This window comes from Mesoplodon densirostris, chromosome 18 (genome assembly GCF_025265405.1).
Source record: "Mesoplodon densirostris isolate mMesDen1 chromosome 18, mMesDen1 primary haplotype, whole genome shotgun sequence".
NCBI classification, from domain to species: domain Eukaryota; kingdom Metazoa; phylum Chordata; class Mammalia; order Artiodactyla; family Ziphiidae; genus Mesoplodon; species Mesoplodon densirostris.
The window spans coordinates 57,377,279-57,393,700 of NC_082678.1; the positions used below are offsets into that span (position 1 = coordinate 57,377,279).

Consider the following 16,422-nt stretch of genomic DNA (forward strand, 5'->3'; position numbering starts at 1 on the left):
TTTGAATTATGGCTTGCTCAGGGTATATGCCCAGTAGTGGGATTGCTGGGTCATATGGTAGCTCTATTTTTAGTTTTTTAAGGGACCTCCATACTGTTCTCCATAGTGGCTGAATCAATTTATATTCCCACCAACAGTGCAAAAGGGTTCCCTTTTTTCTACACCCTCTCCAGCATTTATTGTTTGTAGATTTTTTGATGATGGCCATTCTGACCAGTGTGAAGTGATACCTCACTGTAGTTTTGATTTGCATTTCTCTAATAATTAGTGATGTTGAGAATCTTTTCATGTACCTCTTCATCTGCATGTCTTCTTTGGTAAAATGTCTATTTAGGTCTTCTGCCCATTTTTTAATAGGGTTCTTTGTTTTTTGGATATTGAGCTCCATGAGCTGTTTGTATATTTTGGAGATTAATCCTTTGTTTATTGTTTCATTTGCAAATATTTTCTCCGATTCTGAGGGTTGTCTTTTCGTCTTGTTTATGGTTTCCTTTATTTATTTTTGGCTGCATCAGGTCTTAGTTATGGCATGTGGGATCTTTGTTGTGGTGCTCGGGCTTCTCTGTAGTTGTGGCCTGTGGGTTTTCTCTTCTCTAGTTGTGGCATGCAGGCTCCAAGGTGCGTGGGCTCTGTAGTTGTGGTGAGTGGGCTCTGTAGTTGTGGCGTGTGGGCTTAGTTGCCCCATGGCATGTGGGATCTTCGTTCCCTGACCAGGGATCGAACTCATGTCCTCTGCATTGTAAGGTGGATTCTTTACCACTGGACCACCAGGGAAGTCCCCACACTGTGATTTTTAAAACACTATTCTTATTGAGGAGAAATTCACATAACATAAGATGGTTGTTGCACATTTTAAATGTACTAAATGCCATTGAATTGTATACTTTACAATCTTTTTTTTTTAAACATCTTTATTGGAGTATAATTGCTTTACAATGGTGTGTTAGTTTCTACTGTAGAACAAAGTGAATCAGCTATACATATACATTTATTCCCATTTCTCCTCCCTCTTGCGTCTCCCTCCTGCCCTCCCTATCCCACCCCTCTAGGTGGACACAAAGCACAGAGCTGATCTCCCTGTGACATTTGGCTGCTTCCTACTAACTATCTATTTTACATTTGGTAGTGTACATATGTCCATGCCACTCTCTCACTTTGTCACAGCTTACCCTTCCCCCTCCCCATGTCCTCAAGTCCATTCTCTACATTTGCGTCTTTATTCCTGTCCTGCCCCTAGGTTCTTCAGAACCATTTTTTTTTTTTTTTAGATTCCGTATATATGTCTTAGCATATGGTATTTGTTTTCCTCTTTCTGACTTACTTCACTCTGTATGACAGTCTCTAGGTCCATCCACCTCACTACAAATAACTCAATTTCATTTCTTTTTATGGCTGAGTAATATTCCATTGTATATATGTGCCACATCTTCTTTATCCATTCATCTGTCGATGGACACTTAGGTTGCTTCCATGTCCTGGCTATTGTAAATAGAGCTGCAATGAACATTGTGGTACATGACTCTCTCTGAATTATGGTTTTCTCAAGGTATATGCCCAGTAGTGGGATTGCTGGGTCGTATGGTAGTTCTATTTTTAGTTTTTTAAGGAACCTCCATACTGTTCTCCATAGTGGCAGTATCAATTTACATTCCCACCAACAGTGCTACAATTGTTAATTTTATGCTATATGAACTTCTCTAAAACATTTTCATACATCCCGACTAAGCAGTTATTTTCTATTACTCCCTTCCCCCAGCCCTTGACAATCACCAATCTGCTTTCTGTACCAATAGATTTACCTATTCTGGACATTTCATATAAATCAGGGGGCCCCAACCCCCAGGCCACGGACCAGTATTGGTCCGTGGCCTGTTAGGAACCGGCCGCACAGCAGGAGGTGAGTGGCGGGTAAGCGAGCAACGCTTCATCTGCCGCTCCCATCGCTCTCATTACCGTCTGAACCATCTCTCACATTACTGCCTGAACCATTCCCCCCCAACCCCACCCCCCCGAGTCTGTGGAAAAATTGTCTTCCACGAAACCGGCCCCTGGTGCCGAAAAGGTTGGGGACCACTGATATAAATGGAATCATATAATATGTGACCTATTGTGTCTGGCTTCTTCATTTGTGAGGCTCATCCATGACGTAGCATGTATCAGTACATCATTCCTTTTTATGGCTAATATTTCATGGCATAGATATACATTTTGTTTATTCATTCATCTACTGGTTGATATTTGGGCTGTTTCCACCGTATGGCTATTGTGAATAGTGCTGATATAAACATTTGGGTACAAGTATTTGAGTGTCTATTTTCAATTGTTCTAGGTATATACCTAGAAGTGGAATTGCTCGATTATGTGGTAATTCCACGTTGAAGAAGTACCAACTTGTTTTCTAAAGCAGCTACACCATTTTACAATTCTACCAGTGATGCAATGAGGATCCCAAATTCTCCACATCATCAAAAAATCTATTTTCCATTTTAAAAATTAAAAATATCCTAGTAGGTGCAAAGTGGAATTTCATGTGGTTTTGAATTGCAAAATTTCCTTAATGACTAATGTTTTTGAGCATCTTTTCAACTGCTGGATAACCGCTTGTATATCATCTCTGAAGAAATGTGTATTCAAGTCCCTTGCCCATTTTAGAATTGAGTTATTTTTTGGTTGGTGAGCTGTAGGAGTTCTTTATATATTCTACTTACTTGACCCTTGTCAGATCTATGATTTACAAATATTATGTCTCATTCTGTAGGCTTTCTTTTCACTTTCTTGACAATGCCCTTTGATGAACAGTTTTTTAATTTTGATGAAGCCAAATTTATCCATTTTTTTCTTTGGTTGCTTATGCTTTGGGGGTCATGTATAAGAATTAATTTCAAAATCCAAATCATTCTTGGAGAAATATTTTTGCAGGATATAGAATTCTTGTTTTTTGTTTTTTCTTTCAGCACTTTAAATCTTATTGAGGATCCATTGTATGTGATAAGTAGCTTCTCTCTTGCTGCTTTCAAAATTCTGTTCCTGGCTTCTGACAACTTGATGATAATGTGTCTTGATGTGGATCTCTTAGAGTTTAACCCTGCAGTTCAATGAGCTTTTTGAATGTTTAGGTTCTTGTCTTTTATCAAATTTGGTAAGTTGTCACTTCCTCTCTCTCCTCTCCTTCTGGGATTCCCATCATGTTAATGCTTGCTGCTATTTCACAGGTCTCCTAGGCTCTGTTCATCTTCCTTCATTCTTTTTCCTTTCTAACCCTCAGTCTGGGGTAGTTCAATTGAACTACCTTTAAATTTGCTGATTCTTTCTTCTATCCACTCAAATCTGGTGGTGAACCTCTCTATTGAATTTTTCATTTTGCTTAGTGTACTTTTCAGCTCCAGAATTTGTGCTTGGTTCCTTTTTATACTTTCTTTCTCTTTACTGATATTATCTGTTTGTCCATACATCATTCTCCTGGTTATTTTAACCTCTTTGTTCATGGTTTCCAGCAGCTTTCTGAACATATTTAAGATAGTTGATTAAAATCTTTGTCTACTAAGTCCAATGTCTGTGCTTCCTTAGAGAGAGTTTCTGTTAATTTCTTCTATGAATGTGCAATGGACTTTCTTGTTTTGCTGCATGGTTCATAATTTTTGTTGAAAACTAGACCTTTTGAATATTATAATGTGGCAACTCTGGAAATCTGATCCTCCCCCCGCCCCCACTGGTTTTTGTTGCTTGCTATAGTGTTGTTTAGGAACATTCCTAAACTATTTTTTGTAAAGTCTGTTATGTGTTGTCTCTGAAGTCTCTCTTCACTTCACTTGTGTTCAGCTAGTGTTTTGACAGAGATTTCCTTGAATGGCAGGAGCGAGGCGAGAGGAGGAGAAAAGGAAGAGTAGGGGGAAGAAAAAGAGGGAGGAGGAGAGGAAGAATAGGGAGGAGGGGATGGAGGAGGGCAGGGTGGGGAGAGGAAGACGAGGAGGAAACAAAAACCACTCCTGTCTTTACAGCATAGCTCTGTGTTGGGGAATTCTTCAATGCTTATCCAGGTTCTTTACAGCTGCCTTAGCCTTCATTTTATACATGCCCTCAGTCTAGAGATTAGCCAGGGGTGAAAATATAGAGGTATTCTCAGGTCTATTCTGAGCATGCATCTTGCCACAAGTATGTGCAAGGCTTTCTAAATTTGCTAGTATACATAAGTGTGCTTTCAAATGCCCTAATTTTCCAAGGAAACTCTCTCCAGCTTCTCCTCCTAGACTTTTGGCACTCTGTTGTACAGCTCAACTATAATCTTTTGCCCCAGGTGGTTACGGTTTGTTCATTTGCTTTACAATATTTTTGAGGAATGCCCACTGCTTTGCCAGTCTGGTTAAGTTCTCAGTTAGGCATACTAGAGATGAACTCCTTGTGTCAGTTCTTCAAATAAACCCAGACAGGTTAGAACAAACAAACACAAATCTTTGTGAACATGGTATGCTCTGTTCCATGTGAAACCAAGCACAGGTGCCTAAACCAGGAACATGGGTTGCCATCTTCAAGACTGACAATGAACCAGATAAGGGCAAATAAAATTGCCAGAGTTTTCCTACTGCTTTTTCAGTTGGCCTTTTTTTTTTTTTTTTTTTTAAATCCAGCATTTGCTTCGTTGCTATAAACCTTCAACTCTTTTTGAGAGTTCTAACAAAGTTTGTTTTGACAGTTTTTCCTTTATTTTTCACTGTTTCTGTGGAGAGACAGGCTCTTGGAACTACACCCAGTTTCACTGAGTCACTGCTATCATTGTGCTTTTAATTTGCCTTCCCTGAAAATGCATGGGTGTACTAGCCATTCATTCATATATGTTTAGTGAAATGCCTATTCAAGTCTTTTGCATATTTTACTTGGATTTTAAAATTTCTAATGTTGTAACACTCACTTATATAACCTGGAAACAAGTTCTTTATCGAATAAATGATATGCAAATATTTTCTCCCAGTCTCTGTTAATTGTGTCTCTTGAACCTTGAAAGTTTTTAATTTTGACTATGTCAAATTTATCAAAACAAATTCATACATGGATTGTGCTTTTGGTGTTATATCTAAGAAATCCTTGGCAACACCAATCACAAAGACTTTCTATTGTTTTTCTCTAGAAGTGTTATAGTTTTAGTTTTTATGTTTAGGTCTATGGGATCCATTTGGACTACATTGTTTTTGTATGGTACAGGTAAGGATCTAAATCTTTTCAAGGTGGATATCCAACTATTCCCATACAATCTGTTGAAAAGACAACCCTTTCTCCATTACATTTTGTTGGCAAATTTGTAGGAAATTAATTGACCAAATATATAAAGGTTTATTTCTAAACTGTCAGTTCACTTTGATTGACCTGTGTGTCTGTCCATGTGCCAGTACCACACTACCTTGATTAATGCAGCCTTATAGTAAGTTTGAATTCAGGAAGTTCTCCAATTCTGTTCTTTTTTGAAGTTGTTTAGGCTAATCTGAGTTCTTTGTGTTTCTATATGAAAATTAGGAATATCTTGTCAGTTTCTACAAAAAAGCTAGGATTTTGATTGGCATCATGTTGAATCTATAAATCAGTTTGGGAGAATTATCTTGACAGTACTAAGTTTTCAAACACATGAACATGGAAAGTCTCTTCATTTACAAAGATTTTAATTTCTCTCATCCTGGCTTTGTAGTTTTCAGTGCACAAGTCTCACACTTCTTTCGTTAAATTTGTTTCCTAGGATTTTATTTGATTCTATTGAGAAAGGAACTAGAGTCTTAATTTTAACTTTACTTTCAAATTATTCAGTGTTAGTAAATAGCAATTCAATTGATTTTTTATATTGATTTTGTATCCTACAACCTTGTTGAACTAATTATTAATTCTAATAGATTTTCTGTGGATTCTTTAAGAGTTAGAATCTATGTCTGCAAATAGAAACAGTTTTACTTCTTCCTTTATAATCTGGATGACTTTTAAAAATTTATTTATTTAATCTTACCTGATTTCACTGGCTAGAACCTCTAATACAAAGTTGATAGATGTGGTGAGAGCAAGTATCCTTGCCTTTGTCCTGATCTTATGGGAAAAGTCTTCAGTGTTCCACCGTTAGATATATCAGTTGTAGGTTTTTCAAGAAATCTTTAACAGGTTAACTAATTTCCATTCCCCAAAGGTTTCTTTGAATGTGCATAGCTGTGTTCCAATAAAACTTTGTTTGTGTACCCTGAGATTAGAGTTTCATTTAAGTGTAAAGTGTTCCAAATTATTAATCCCCTTTTGACGGTTTTCAAACATTTAAAAATGTAAAATAACATTTTTAGCTTGCAGGCTGTATAAAAATCAGGTAGCATTCCCAAGTTAGCCAAAGGGCCAGAGTATGAAAACCCATGGCCTAGAACACAGTCTGTCCTAGACTGTATTCCATGTGCACTTGAATATGTATTCTGCTGTTTGCTGGGTAGAGGGTTCTGTTACTGGGTGCATATATATTTACAATTGTTATATCTTCCTGATGAATTGAAACTTTTATCATTATAAAATGTCTGTCTGTAGTAACATTTTTTTGCATAAAATCCATTTTAATTCTAATATCAGTATAGCCACTCCAGCTCTCTTATGATTACTATCTGCATGGTTGTTAACTTTTTCATCCTTTTATTTTCAATCTATTTGTGTCTTTAAATCTCAAGTACAGATCATCCACAATTTATGATGGGGTTATGGCACGATAAACTCATCATAAGTTGAAAATATCTTAAGTTGAAAATGTATTTAATACACATAATCTGCTGAACATCATAGATTGATTAGCTTAGGCTACCTTAAACGTGCTCAGAACACTTATATTAGCCTACAGTTGAGCAAAATCATCTAACACAAAACCCATTTTATAATTCAGTGTTGAATATCTCATGCAATTTATTGAATATTATACTGGCAGTGAAAAACACAATGGTTGTATTAGTATAGAATGGTTGTAAGTGTATTGGTTGCTTACCCTTGTGATTAAGTGGCTGACTGGAAGCTGCAGCTCACTGCTGTTGCCCAGCATTACAAGAGAGTATCGTACCACATATCAGTAGCTCAGAAAAAGATCAAAATTCAAAATATGGTTTCTACTAAACATGTTATTGCTTTTGAACCATGATAAAGTCAAAAAATCATAACTCAGGGACTGTCTGTAGTTGGATTTTAAAAGATTCAGTCTATCTTTAGCTTTTGATTAGAGTGTTTAATTCATTATTATTTAAGGTAATTATTGGTTTGGATTTATGCCTACTATTTAGTTATTTGTTTTCTATTTATTTCAAGTTTTTTTTTTTTTTTTTTTTTGCGGTACACGGGCCTCTCACTGTTGTGGCCTCTCCCGTTGCAGAGCACAGGCTCCGGACACGCTGGCTCAGCGGCCATGGCTCACGGGCCCAGCTGCTCCGCGGCATGTGGGATCTTCCCAGACCGGGGCACGAACCCATGTCCCCTGCATTGGCAGGCGGACTCTCAACCACTGCGCCACCAGGGAAGCCCTCAAGTATTTTTATTTGTTCCTCTATTCCTCCTTTACTTCCTTTTTTGCATTAAATAGGTATTTTCTAGTATATCACTTTAAATTTTTTTAAGAAACCATATTTTGGGATTATTTTCTTCGTGGCTGCTCTAGAGTTACAATATGGATCTTAACATATTCTACTTCAGATTAACTCTAAATTATTGCAGTGAAGTAGAGAAACCTTCCTCAAATATAGCTCTGCCTCCTACTCTTTGTATTATTATTGTCACACATTTTCTATGTTACAAAAACACAATGTTTAAATCACCATCTCATTAATTTTAAATTAGTAAAAAGAAACAGAAAATATATATTTATACTGTCTTTTATTAACTATGTAATTATGTTTACTGGTGCTCTATATTTCTTTGTGTGGAGTCAAATTACCAAGTGTCTGGTGTCACTTCTTTTCAGCCTGAAGAAGTTTCTTTAGCATTTACCTTAGGACATGTTTACTAGCAACAAATTCAGTATTTATATTTACCTTCATTTCTGAAAGATAGTTCTGCTGGATAAAGAATTCTGGATTGACAGTTTTTTCCCTTTCAGCATTTTAAATGCCATCCCACTGGCTACTGACCTCCACCTTTTAAGAACGTCAGCTGTTGACTGTATTGGGGTTGCTGTCTACAAAAGAAGTCATTCTTCTCTTCCTGCTGTTAAGATCTTCTCTTTGCCTATAGATTTGAACAGTTTGACCATGTGTCTAGATATGAATCTCTTTGTTTCACTTACTTGCAGTTCACTGGAATTCTTGAATTACTGATTTTCAACACATTTTGGAAGGTTCAGCCATTAATTTGTCAAATATTTTTCTCTGCTCTTTTCTCTCTCTCTCCTTTCCTTCTGGAACTTCCATTATGTTTATGTTGGTATACTTATTTCTGGCATTCCATATGTCTCTGAAGTGCTGTTCACTTTTATTTATTCTTTTGTTTCTGTTCATACTGGAAAAATCTCTATTGGTCTATATTATATTTTGCTGGTTATTTCTCTGTTGGTTCAAATCTGTTGTGAATTTTTGTTTCACTTACTGTACTTTTCAACTCCGGAATTTCTATTGGCTTCTCTTTTAAAATTTCTGTCTCTTTACTGATATTTTGTATTTGAGCAGTCATTGTCATGATACTTTAATTCTTTAAACAAAGCTTACTTTAGTTCTTTGAAAACACTTATATTCAAATACTGCTTTGAAGTCTGTGTACTAAGTCTAACATCAGTGGCCACCTCAGAGACAGTTTCTACCAACTAGTTTTCCCTCCTTATACGAGTCATATTTTCCTATTCTGTTGAATGTCTTGTAATTTTTTGTTATCGAAAACCAGACATATTTGATAATATATTTCAGCAACTCTGGATTCTGACCGCCCCCCAATGTGTTCTTCTTGTGACTTCCTGAACTAATTCTGTAGAGTCTGTCTCTTCTGCAAGTATAAGGCTGCTCAGTTTTCTTTATTATTATTTTAAAATATTTATTTATTTATTTATTTTTTGCTGCATTAGGTATTAGTTGTGGCATGCAGGATCTTTGTTTAGGCATGTGGGATCCTCCGCTGTGGCACACGGGCTGCTCCTTGTTGCAGCACGTGGGCTTCTCTCTAGCTGTGGTGCGTGGGCTCCAGAATGCATGGACTCTCTAGTTGTGGTGCCTGGGCTCTCTAGTTGTGGCCTGTGTGCTCAGTAGTTGTGGCATGCGGGCTTAGTTGCCCCACGGCATGTGGGATCTTAGTTCCCCGACCAGGGATCAAACCCACGTCCCCTGCATTGGATGGCAGATTCTTAACCACAGGACCACCAGGGAAGTCCCAGTTTTCTTTATTATTATTTCTTATATTTATTTTTAAGCCTGGATTTCTTGGGAAGAGCATAACTTACTTGCCAGCCAATGACTGGTGAGAGGCTGTGCTTAAACATCTGGAGTCACTTGCACCTTTTCTCTGATGGATCTGTGTTCACCATTTGAGAAACACATGCAGAGTTCAGAAAGGTTACAAACCTTCTCTGTGCAAGAGAAGGCTTTTACTTTCTGCATGTGCAAGGATTCCCATTAAACCAGGAATGAATAGACAGCTAAGGCTCGCTTTGGTGTCTTCTGAGCTTGCATGTAGTCTTGTATATACTAGCAGCCTTCCAAATCATTTAGAATATGGGGAAGTTTATTAATACTCACTATGGTTACCTTGTTCTCTGGATCTCTTTGTTAAAATTTTGACTGGGCTGTCAGTCTGCTGCTTCCCTTAACCAGTACCTCAACCCCAAGCTAGCGACGTTCCCTGATTGTTTGCCACCATGTGATCTCTACTGTTTTTTACAATTTTTTATAAGATTGTTTATATTCTTATTTTCTTTTTTTGCTTTCATTTTTAATTGAAGTATAGTTAATTTACAATGTTGTGTTAGTTTTAGGTGTACAGCAAAGTGATTCAGATATATATATATGTGTATATATATATATATATATATATATATATATATATATATATATATTCCTTTCAGATTCTTTTCCATCATAGAGTATTACAAGATATTGAATATAGTTCCCTATACAGAGGCCCTTGTTGTTTATCTATTTTATATACAGTAGTGTGTATATGTTAATCCCAAACTTCTAATTCCACCCCCCACCCCCATTTTTTTTTTATAATTCTCTTGGCCAGGCACTCAGCCCTGCTCTACTGCAAATCAAGTCAGCCCTTTCTGGCCTGCCCTGGTAAAACTATCATGCAGATCTGTTGGATGGGAGGGCATGGGAACAGTCTTAGGTAGAAATACTACAGAATCCCATTATTCTTACCAAGGTTTAGTAGTTTTTCTTGAATAAATGCTTCTCAATTTGTTGAATAACTCTGTTCAGTTTCCAGAGTCCTGAAATGGTTGGCTGACAATTTTGCCCAGTTGCTTTTCGGGGAGAGAATTTGCTGAGATCTTCACTCAGCCATTGCAGAAATCATGATACTGATTTTAAAAATTAATTAATTAATTTTAATTAATTAATTAATTAGAATTAATTTTTTGACTGCTTTGGGTCTTCATTGCTGCGTGTGGGCTTTCTCTGGTTGCAGCAAGCGGGGGCTTCTCTTTGTTGCAGTGCAGTACGTAGGCTTCTCATTGCGGTAGCTTCTCTTGTTGTGGAGCAGGGGCTCTAGTTGTGGCACACGGGTTCTAGAGCGCAGGCTCAGTAGTTGTGGCACACAGGCTTAGTTGCTCTGCAGAATGTGGGATCTTCCCTGACCAGGGATCGAACCTGTGTCCCCTGCATTGGCAAGTGGATTCTTAACCACTGCACCACCAGGTAAGTCCATGATACTGATTTTTAAACGAAGTACTGATTCTTTAAGTTAGCAACAAATATTTCTTTCTTTTTTTTTTTTGAGACAACTATTTCTTTCACTTCATTGCCTATGTACCAACCTGACTCATCCTTTATTTATTTATTTAAAAATATTTATTTATTTATTACTTATTTTAGCTATGCTGGGTCTTAGTTGCAGCACGTGGGATCTCTAGTTGTAGCAGGTGGACTTCTTAGCTGCGGCATGTGGCTCTTACATGTGGCATGTGAACTCTTTAGTTGCGGCATGCGTGCAGATCTATTTCCCCAATCAGGGATTGAACCCGGGCCCCTTGCATTGGGAACATGGAGTCCTACCCACTGGACCACCAATGAAGTCCCTCATCCTTTATTTTTTATTAAAAAAAATTTTTTTTGAAGATCTAATTCAGTTTATTCAATGATTCATGAATCAGGTAGCATCCTGTCTAGCAACTAGAAGCGTGATTCCCTGACTCATCCATCAAAAACCATCACAGTAAAATGAATTTTTGAAGTTAAAAATGGAGGCAAAATAAAACAAAACTCAGAAATCCAAATGAAATAAAAAATTTGGAATCTAGGATTTAAAATTCAGATTTATTGAAAAATTAGAAATACGGAAAGCTGTAGTTGTGTTTTTTTTTTTTTTTTTTTTTTTTTTTTGCGGTATGCGGGCCTCTCACTGTTGTGGCCTCCCCCGTTGCGGAGCACAGGCTCCGGACGCGCAGGCTCCGGACGCGCAGGCTCAGCGGCCATGGCCCACGGGCCCAGCCGCTCCGCGGCATATGGGATCCTCCCAGACCGGGGCACGAACCCGCATCCCCTGCATCGGCAGGCGGACTCTCAACCACTTGCGCCACCAGGGAGGCCCTGTAGTTGTGTTTTTAATGAAAAAAGTCCTAGACTTGATTCTGCCACCTCCATGTAATTTTAGGTAAGATCCTCAACTTTTGTGAATCTCAGTTTTCTCTTTTACAAAATGGGATGATGAAATTAATTTCATGCCGTTATTCTGAGGACTAGATGAAATAATCCAAGTGGAAGTATTTTGCAAAGAACAAAGTTTTATAAAAATATAAGATTATCTCAACATTATATTTTTAAATAGGGTTGTTATGAACATTTGCAAAATAATTAGCCAAGAAATATATATACAGTTTACACAGCATTCTTAATATCTATGCTAAGTCATAATGACTTAAGAAGATATCAGTATAATATGAAATTATATTGCAGTGCTGTCAGAAAAAAAAGCTACTGCAGCTACATAAAAGCCTTTTAGTATTTCCTTACACTACCTCATTTGTACACTTCAATGTATTTTTAATTTTTATTTTACGAGAGTTAACATTAGAGAAAAATCAAACAACACTGTCAACATCTGTAAACTGTAAATAAGAAGAAGTCTTCTGAGTATGAAAATTAAAAAGACTACACAAGACTACAGTTTTTATGAAAACAACATTTTAAAAAATGGATTTTGCCTAACCTTCTTTAAGAAGTAACCATTTTAAAAAATCTATTTTAAAAAGTTGCAAAATATATTTACTACTTCAACTAACCTAAATCTCAATTGGCACTGCCTATTTAAATGTGACTATGTAATCTTGTTCTCTGGTATTCCCAACAACTCTGTTTCAGTAAAATCTCTTTTATCCATTAGTCCAAAGCCAAAAGAAACTACTAAAAAACTGGTATACACACTACTTTAGGAAAAAGTCAAGTGACAAACTATATGTTGAGACTTTATTCTAAAAGCAAAGTTTAGTAGAGATTCAGTCATATTTCTAAAACTATCTATATAAACATGTAGTATAACAGTAATCCTAAAGCAATGAAAGATACTTAAGGTATTAAAAATTGAATTATAACTATAAAAATATACAGGCTCATTAACCCAGGTATATGACTTCAAGTAATTCTGCCTAAGTAAATCCCTAATCAAAGGCTTATAGACTTTATTACTAAATTGTTCCAATATACTTATGTTAAAGAAAAATAGAGGTAAAATTAGGGGATGAATAGGACCTATTAGCCAATCATTTAAATTATAAGAGGATTTTATTGATAAATAAAAGTGTCATTTTATATTATCTGCAGTGGAAATGTAAGCAGAAAGTAAAACTATATTTCAGAATATTCTCATTTTTGTAAAAAATTTACAAATTCCATCAGAGGTATATATGTATGAGCATATGTGATAGAGTGTCAATAGTGCAACCATCAACAAAATGAAAAGGCAACCTATAAAATGGGAGCAAATATTTGCAAACCACATATTTGATAAGGGGTTAATATCCAAAATATACAAAGAACTCATATAATTCACTAGCAAAAAACCAAAACAATCCAATTAAAAAAATGGGCAAATGGGCCTCCCTGGTGGCGCAAGTGGTTGAGAGTCCGCCTGCCGATGCAGGGGATACGGGTTCGTGCCCCGGTCTGGGAGGATCCCATATGCCGCGGAGCGGCTGGGCTCGTGAGCCATGGCCGCTGAGCCTGCGCGTCCGGAGCCTGTGCTCCGCAACGGGGGAGGCCACAACAGTGAGAGGCCCGCATACCGCAAAAAAAAAAAAAAAAAAAATGGGCAAAGAAAAAAAAATGGGCAAAGGACCTGAATAGACATTTTTCTAAAGAAAACATACAAATGGCTAATGGCTACATGAAAAGGTGCTCAACATCACTAAAAATGAGGGAAATACAAATCAAAACCACAATGAGATATCATCTCACATCTTTTAGGATGGCTATTATAAAAAAGATAAGAGATAACAAATTCTGGCAAGGATGTAGAGAAAAGAAACCCTTGTACACTGTTGGTGGGAATGTAAACTGATACAGCCATCACGGAAAACAGTATGGAGGTTTCTCAGGAAATTAAAAATGGAACTACCATATGATCCAGCAATCCCACTCCTGGGTATATATCCAAAGGAAACGAAATCATTATCCTGAAGAGACAGCTCTATTCCCAAGTTCATTGCAGTATTATTCACACTAGCCAAGGTATGGAAACAATCTTAAGTGTCCCAAAACGGATGAATGGATAAAGAAAATGTGGTGTTTTTATATATATAAAATGGAATTTTATTCAGCCTTAAAAGAGAAGGAAATCATGTCATTTACAAAAACATGGATGAAGCTGGAGGGCATTAAGCTAGGTGAAATAAGCCAGACAGAGAAAGACAAATACTGCATGGTATCAAAAAAAAAAAAAAAAAAAAAAAGTCAAATTCAGAAAGAGAAAAGTGGCTGCCAGGGGCTGAGAGAAACAGAGGTCGGTAAAAAGGTACAAATTTCCATTATAAGGTATATAAGGTCTTCAAATCCAATGTGATATAGTTGATAACAATGTATTATACAAATGAAACCTGCTAAGAGAGCAGAACTTAAATGTTCTCACCCCCCACCCCCAAAAGGTAAATAAATATGTGAGCTGATGATGATGGTGTGTTAATTAACTCAATGGGTGGAATCCTTTCATAATGTATACAATATATCAAGTCACCACATTGTACACTTTAAATATCTTAACCCTTGGTTAGGAAGTTAGTTTAACAAAAACATTTCATTATGTAACTATTTTGGAGAAACAAAGTGCTATTGTAATGATAACATTAAAATGGGACATGCTGTTACTCAGTAACAATATATTTCAGGTGTCAGAAATTTCAACTATATAATGAAAAATATACAGATTGAAACTACAGACTTACCTAATAATTTGTCCTTCCTCTTCTGGAGTAGCTGGTCTTAACCCCAGAACTATGTGACATACCTAGAGATAAAAGTGGTAAATTAAACTTCTTTGGTGCCAATGACTGGACTATAGACTATTTCACATTCTCTGTATGAGATCCATATTCTAGATGGGAATCTAAATCAGCAATAGCTTTCAATTGATGAATTATCAATGATGCACTTAAGCAAATCTGAACTTTAAACTTAAGTTTTCTGTTTTGTTGTTTCTTTTTAAACAAACCATTGCAATGGAAGGCAATTTCCAAATCTCTGCGTGATAATAAAGAGACAGAGAGAGAGAGACAGAGAAAGGAAGAAAAGGAGAAAGAAAGGAAGAAAGAAACTACTTTTCAGAATATTTCATTAACACTATATATCTTAATTATCTCACATAGAGAATATTACTTCCTTTCCTGAAATCTGAAGAGCATACCATGGCACCTGGGCAGAGAGGTGAAGGGGAGATGAAAAGGACACAGAAAATGAAGGATAATGGTGGCACTTCAATTTGAACAACTCTAAGAAAAACATTATTGCCACTAGTGCTAAATATGCTTTTTAAGGCTCATTTTCTCCTCAATTTATCTGCCTTTTCTAAATATCATCACAAAAGATATGATTTTCCCCCCAACATTTAACATGAAAATTTTCAAAAATACAGAAAAGTTGCAAGAATTTTACACTGAACACCTCATACCCATTACCTAAGTCTAACATTAACATTTTTATTATACTTAATCTATTCATCCCTCAATTCATCATCTTAATTTTTGCATGCATTTCAAAGTAAATTACAGCTATTAGTACAGCTCCCTGTAAATACATCAGCATGACTGTTTATAGTTTCGTTTACATTTTGAGGTACAATTTACTTAACAGTACACAAATTAGGTTTATAAGATTCATCCACGTATCAGTAGTTCATTCTTTTTTATTGCTGAGTAACAGTCCACTGTTTGAAAATACCATTTTATCCATTCTCCTACTGATGCATACTTGGGCTTTGGGTTTTGTTTTTCTTTTTAATTTATATTTGGCTGCGTTGGGTCTTTGTTGCTACGCACGGGCTTTCTCTAGTTGTGGTGAGCAGGTGCTACTCTTGGTTGCGGTGTGTAGGCTTCTCACTGTGGTGGCTTCTCTTGTTGCAGAGCACGGGCTCTAGGGCATGCAGGTTTCAGTAGTTGTGGCACATGGGCTCAGTAGTTGTCACTCGCGGGCTCTAGAGCACAGGCCCAGTAGTTGTGGTGCACGGGCTTAGTGGCTCCGCGGCATGTGGGATCTTCCTGGACCAGGGCTCAAACCCATGTCTCCTGCATTGGCAGGTGGATTCTTAACCACTGCGCCATGAGGGAAGCACAGGTATCTGGGTTTTTGTAAGCAAACTTAATAAAAAGGAAATACAATATACATGCTTAAAAGTGAACAATATTTTTAAAAGATTTTTTAATTGAAGTATAGTTGATTTACAATATTGTGTTAGTTTCACATGTACAGCGAAGTGATAAAAGTGAACAAATCTTAAGTGTACAGTTTAGTGACTTTTCACAAAGTAAACACACCTATGTAACCTTCAACCGGTCAAGAAACAGAACATTGTTACCTCCCCCAAAGTTCCACTTTGAGTTCTTTCCCAGACACCACTGTACCCCTTTGATGTGTTCACTATACTAAATTCTACCACCATGGATTGGTTTTGTCTGCTTTTGAATTTTCTGGTCCAGTATTTTCCACTCAAAATTATGTAAGATTCATCCATGTGGTTGTGTGTAGCACTAGTATATGTATTTTTATTGCTTTAAAGTAAACCATATGTATGCATGTGCCACCATTTCTGTTT

General features: G+C 36.7%; 1 protein-coding gene across 2 annotated transcripts in view; it reads right to left on the minus strand.

Annotated features, from left to right (window-relative positions):
• The window catches only part of USP32 (ubiquitin specific peptidase 32), a 212,016-nt gene that overhangs the window by 47,448 nt on the left and 148,146 nt on the right, over positions 1 to 16,422 (minus strand). For both annotated transcript variants that reach the window (XM_060081803.1, XM_060081802.1), the window contains exon 11: positions 14,561 to 14,622. In XM_060081803.1, the coding sequence (XP_059937786.1) occupies positions 14,561 to 14,622 (62 nt within the window). The remainder of the gene's footprint in view (positions 1 to 14,560; positions 14,623 to 16,422) is intronic.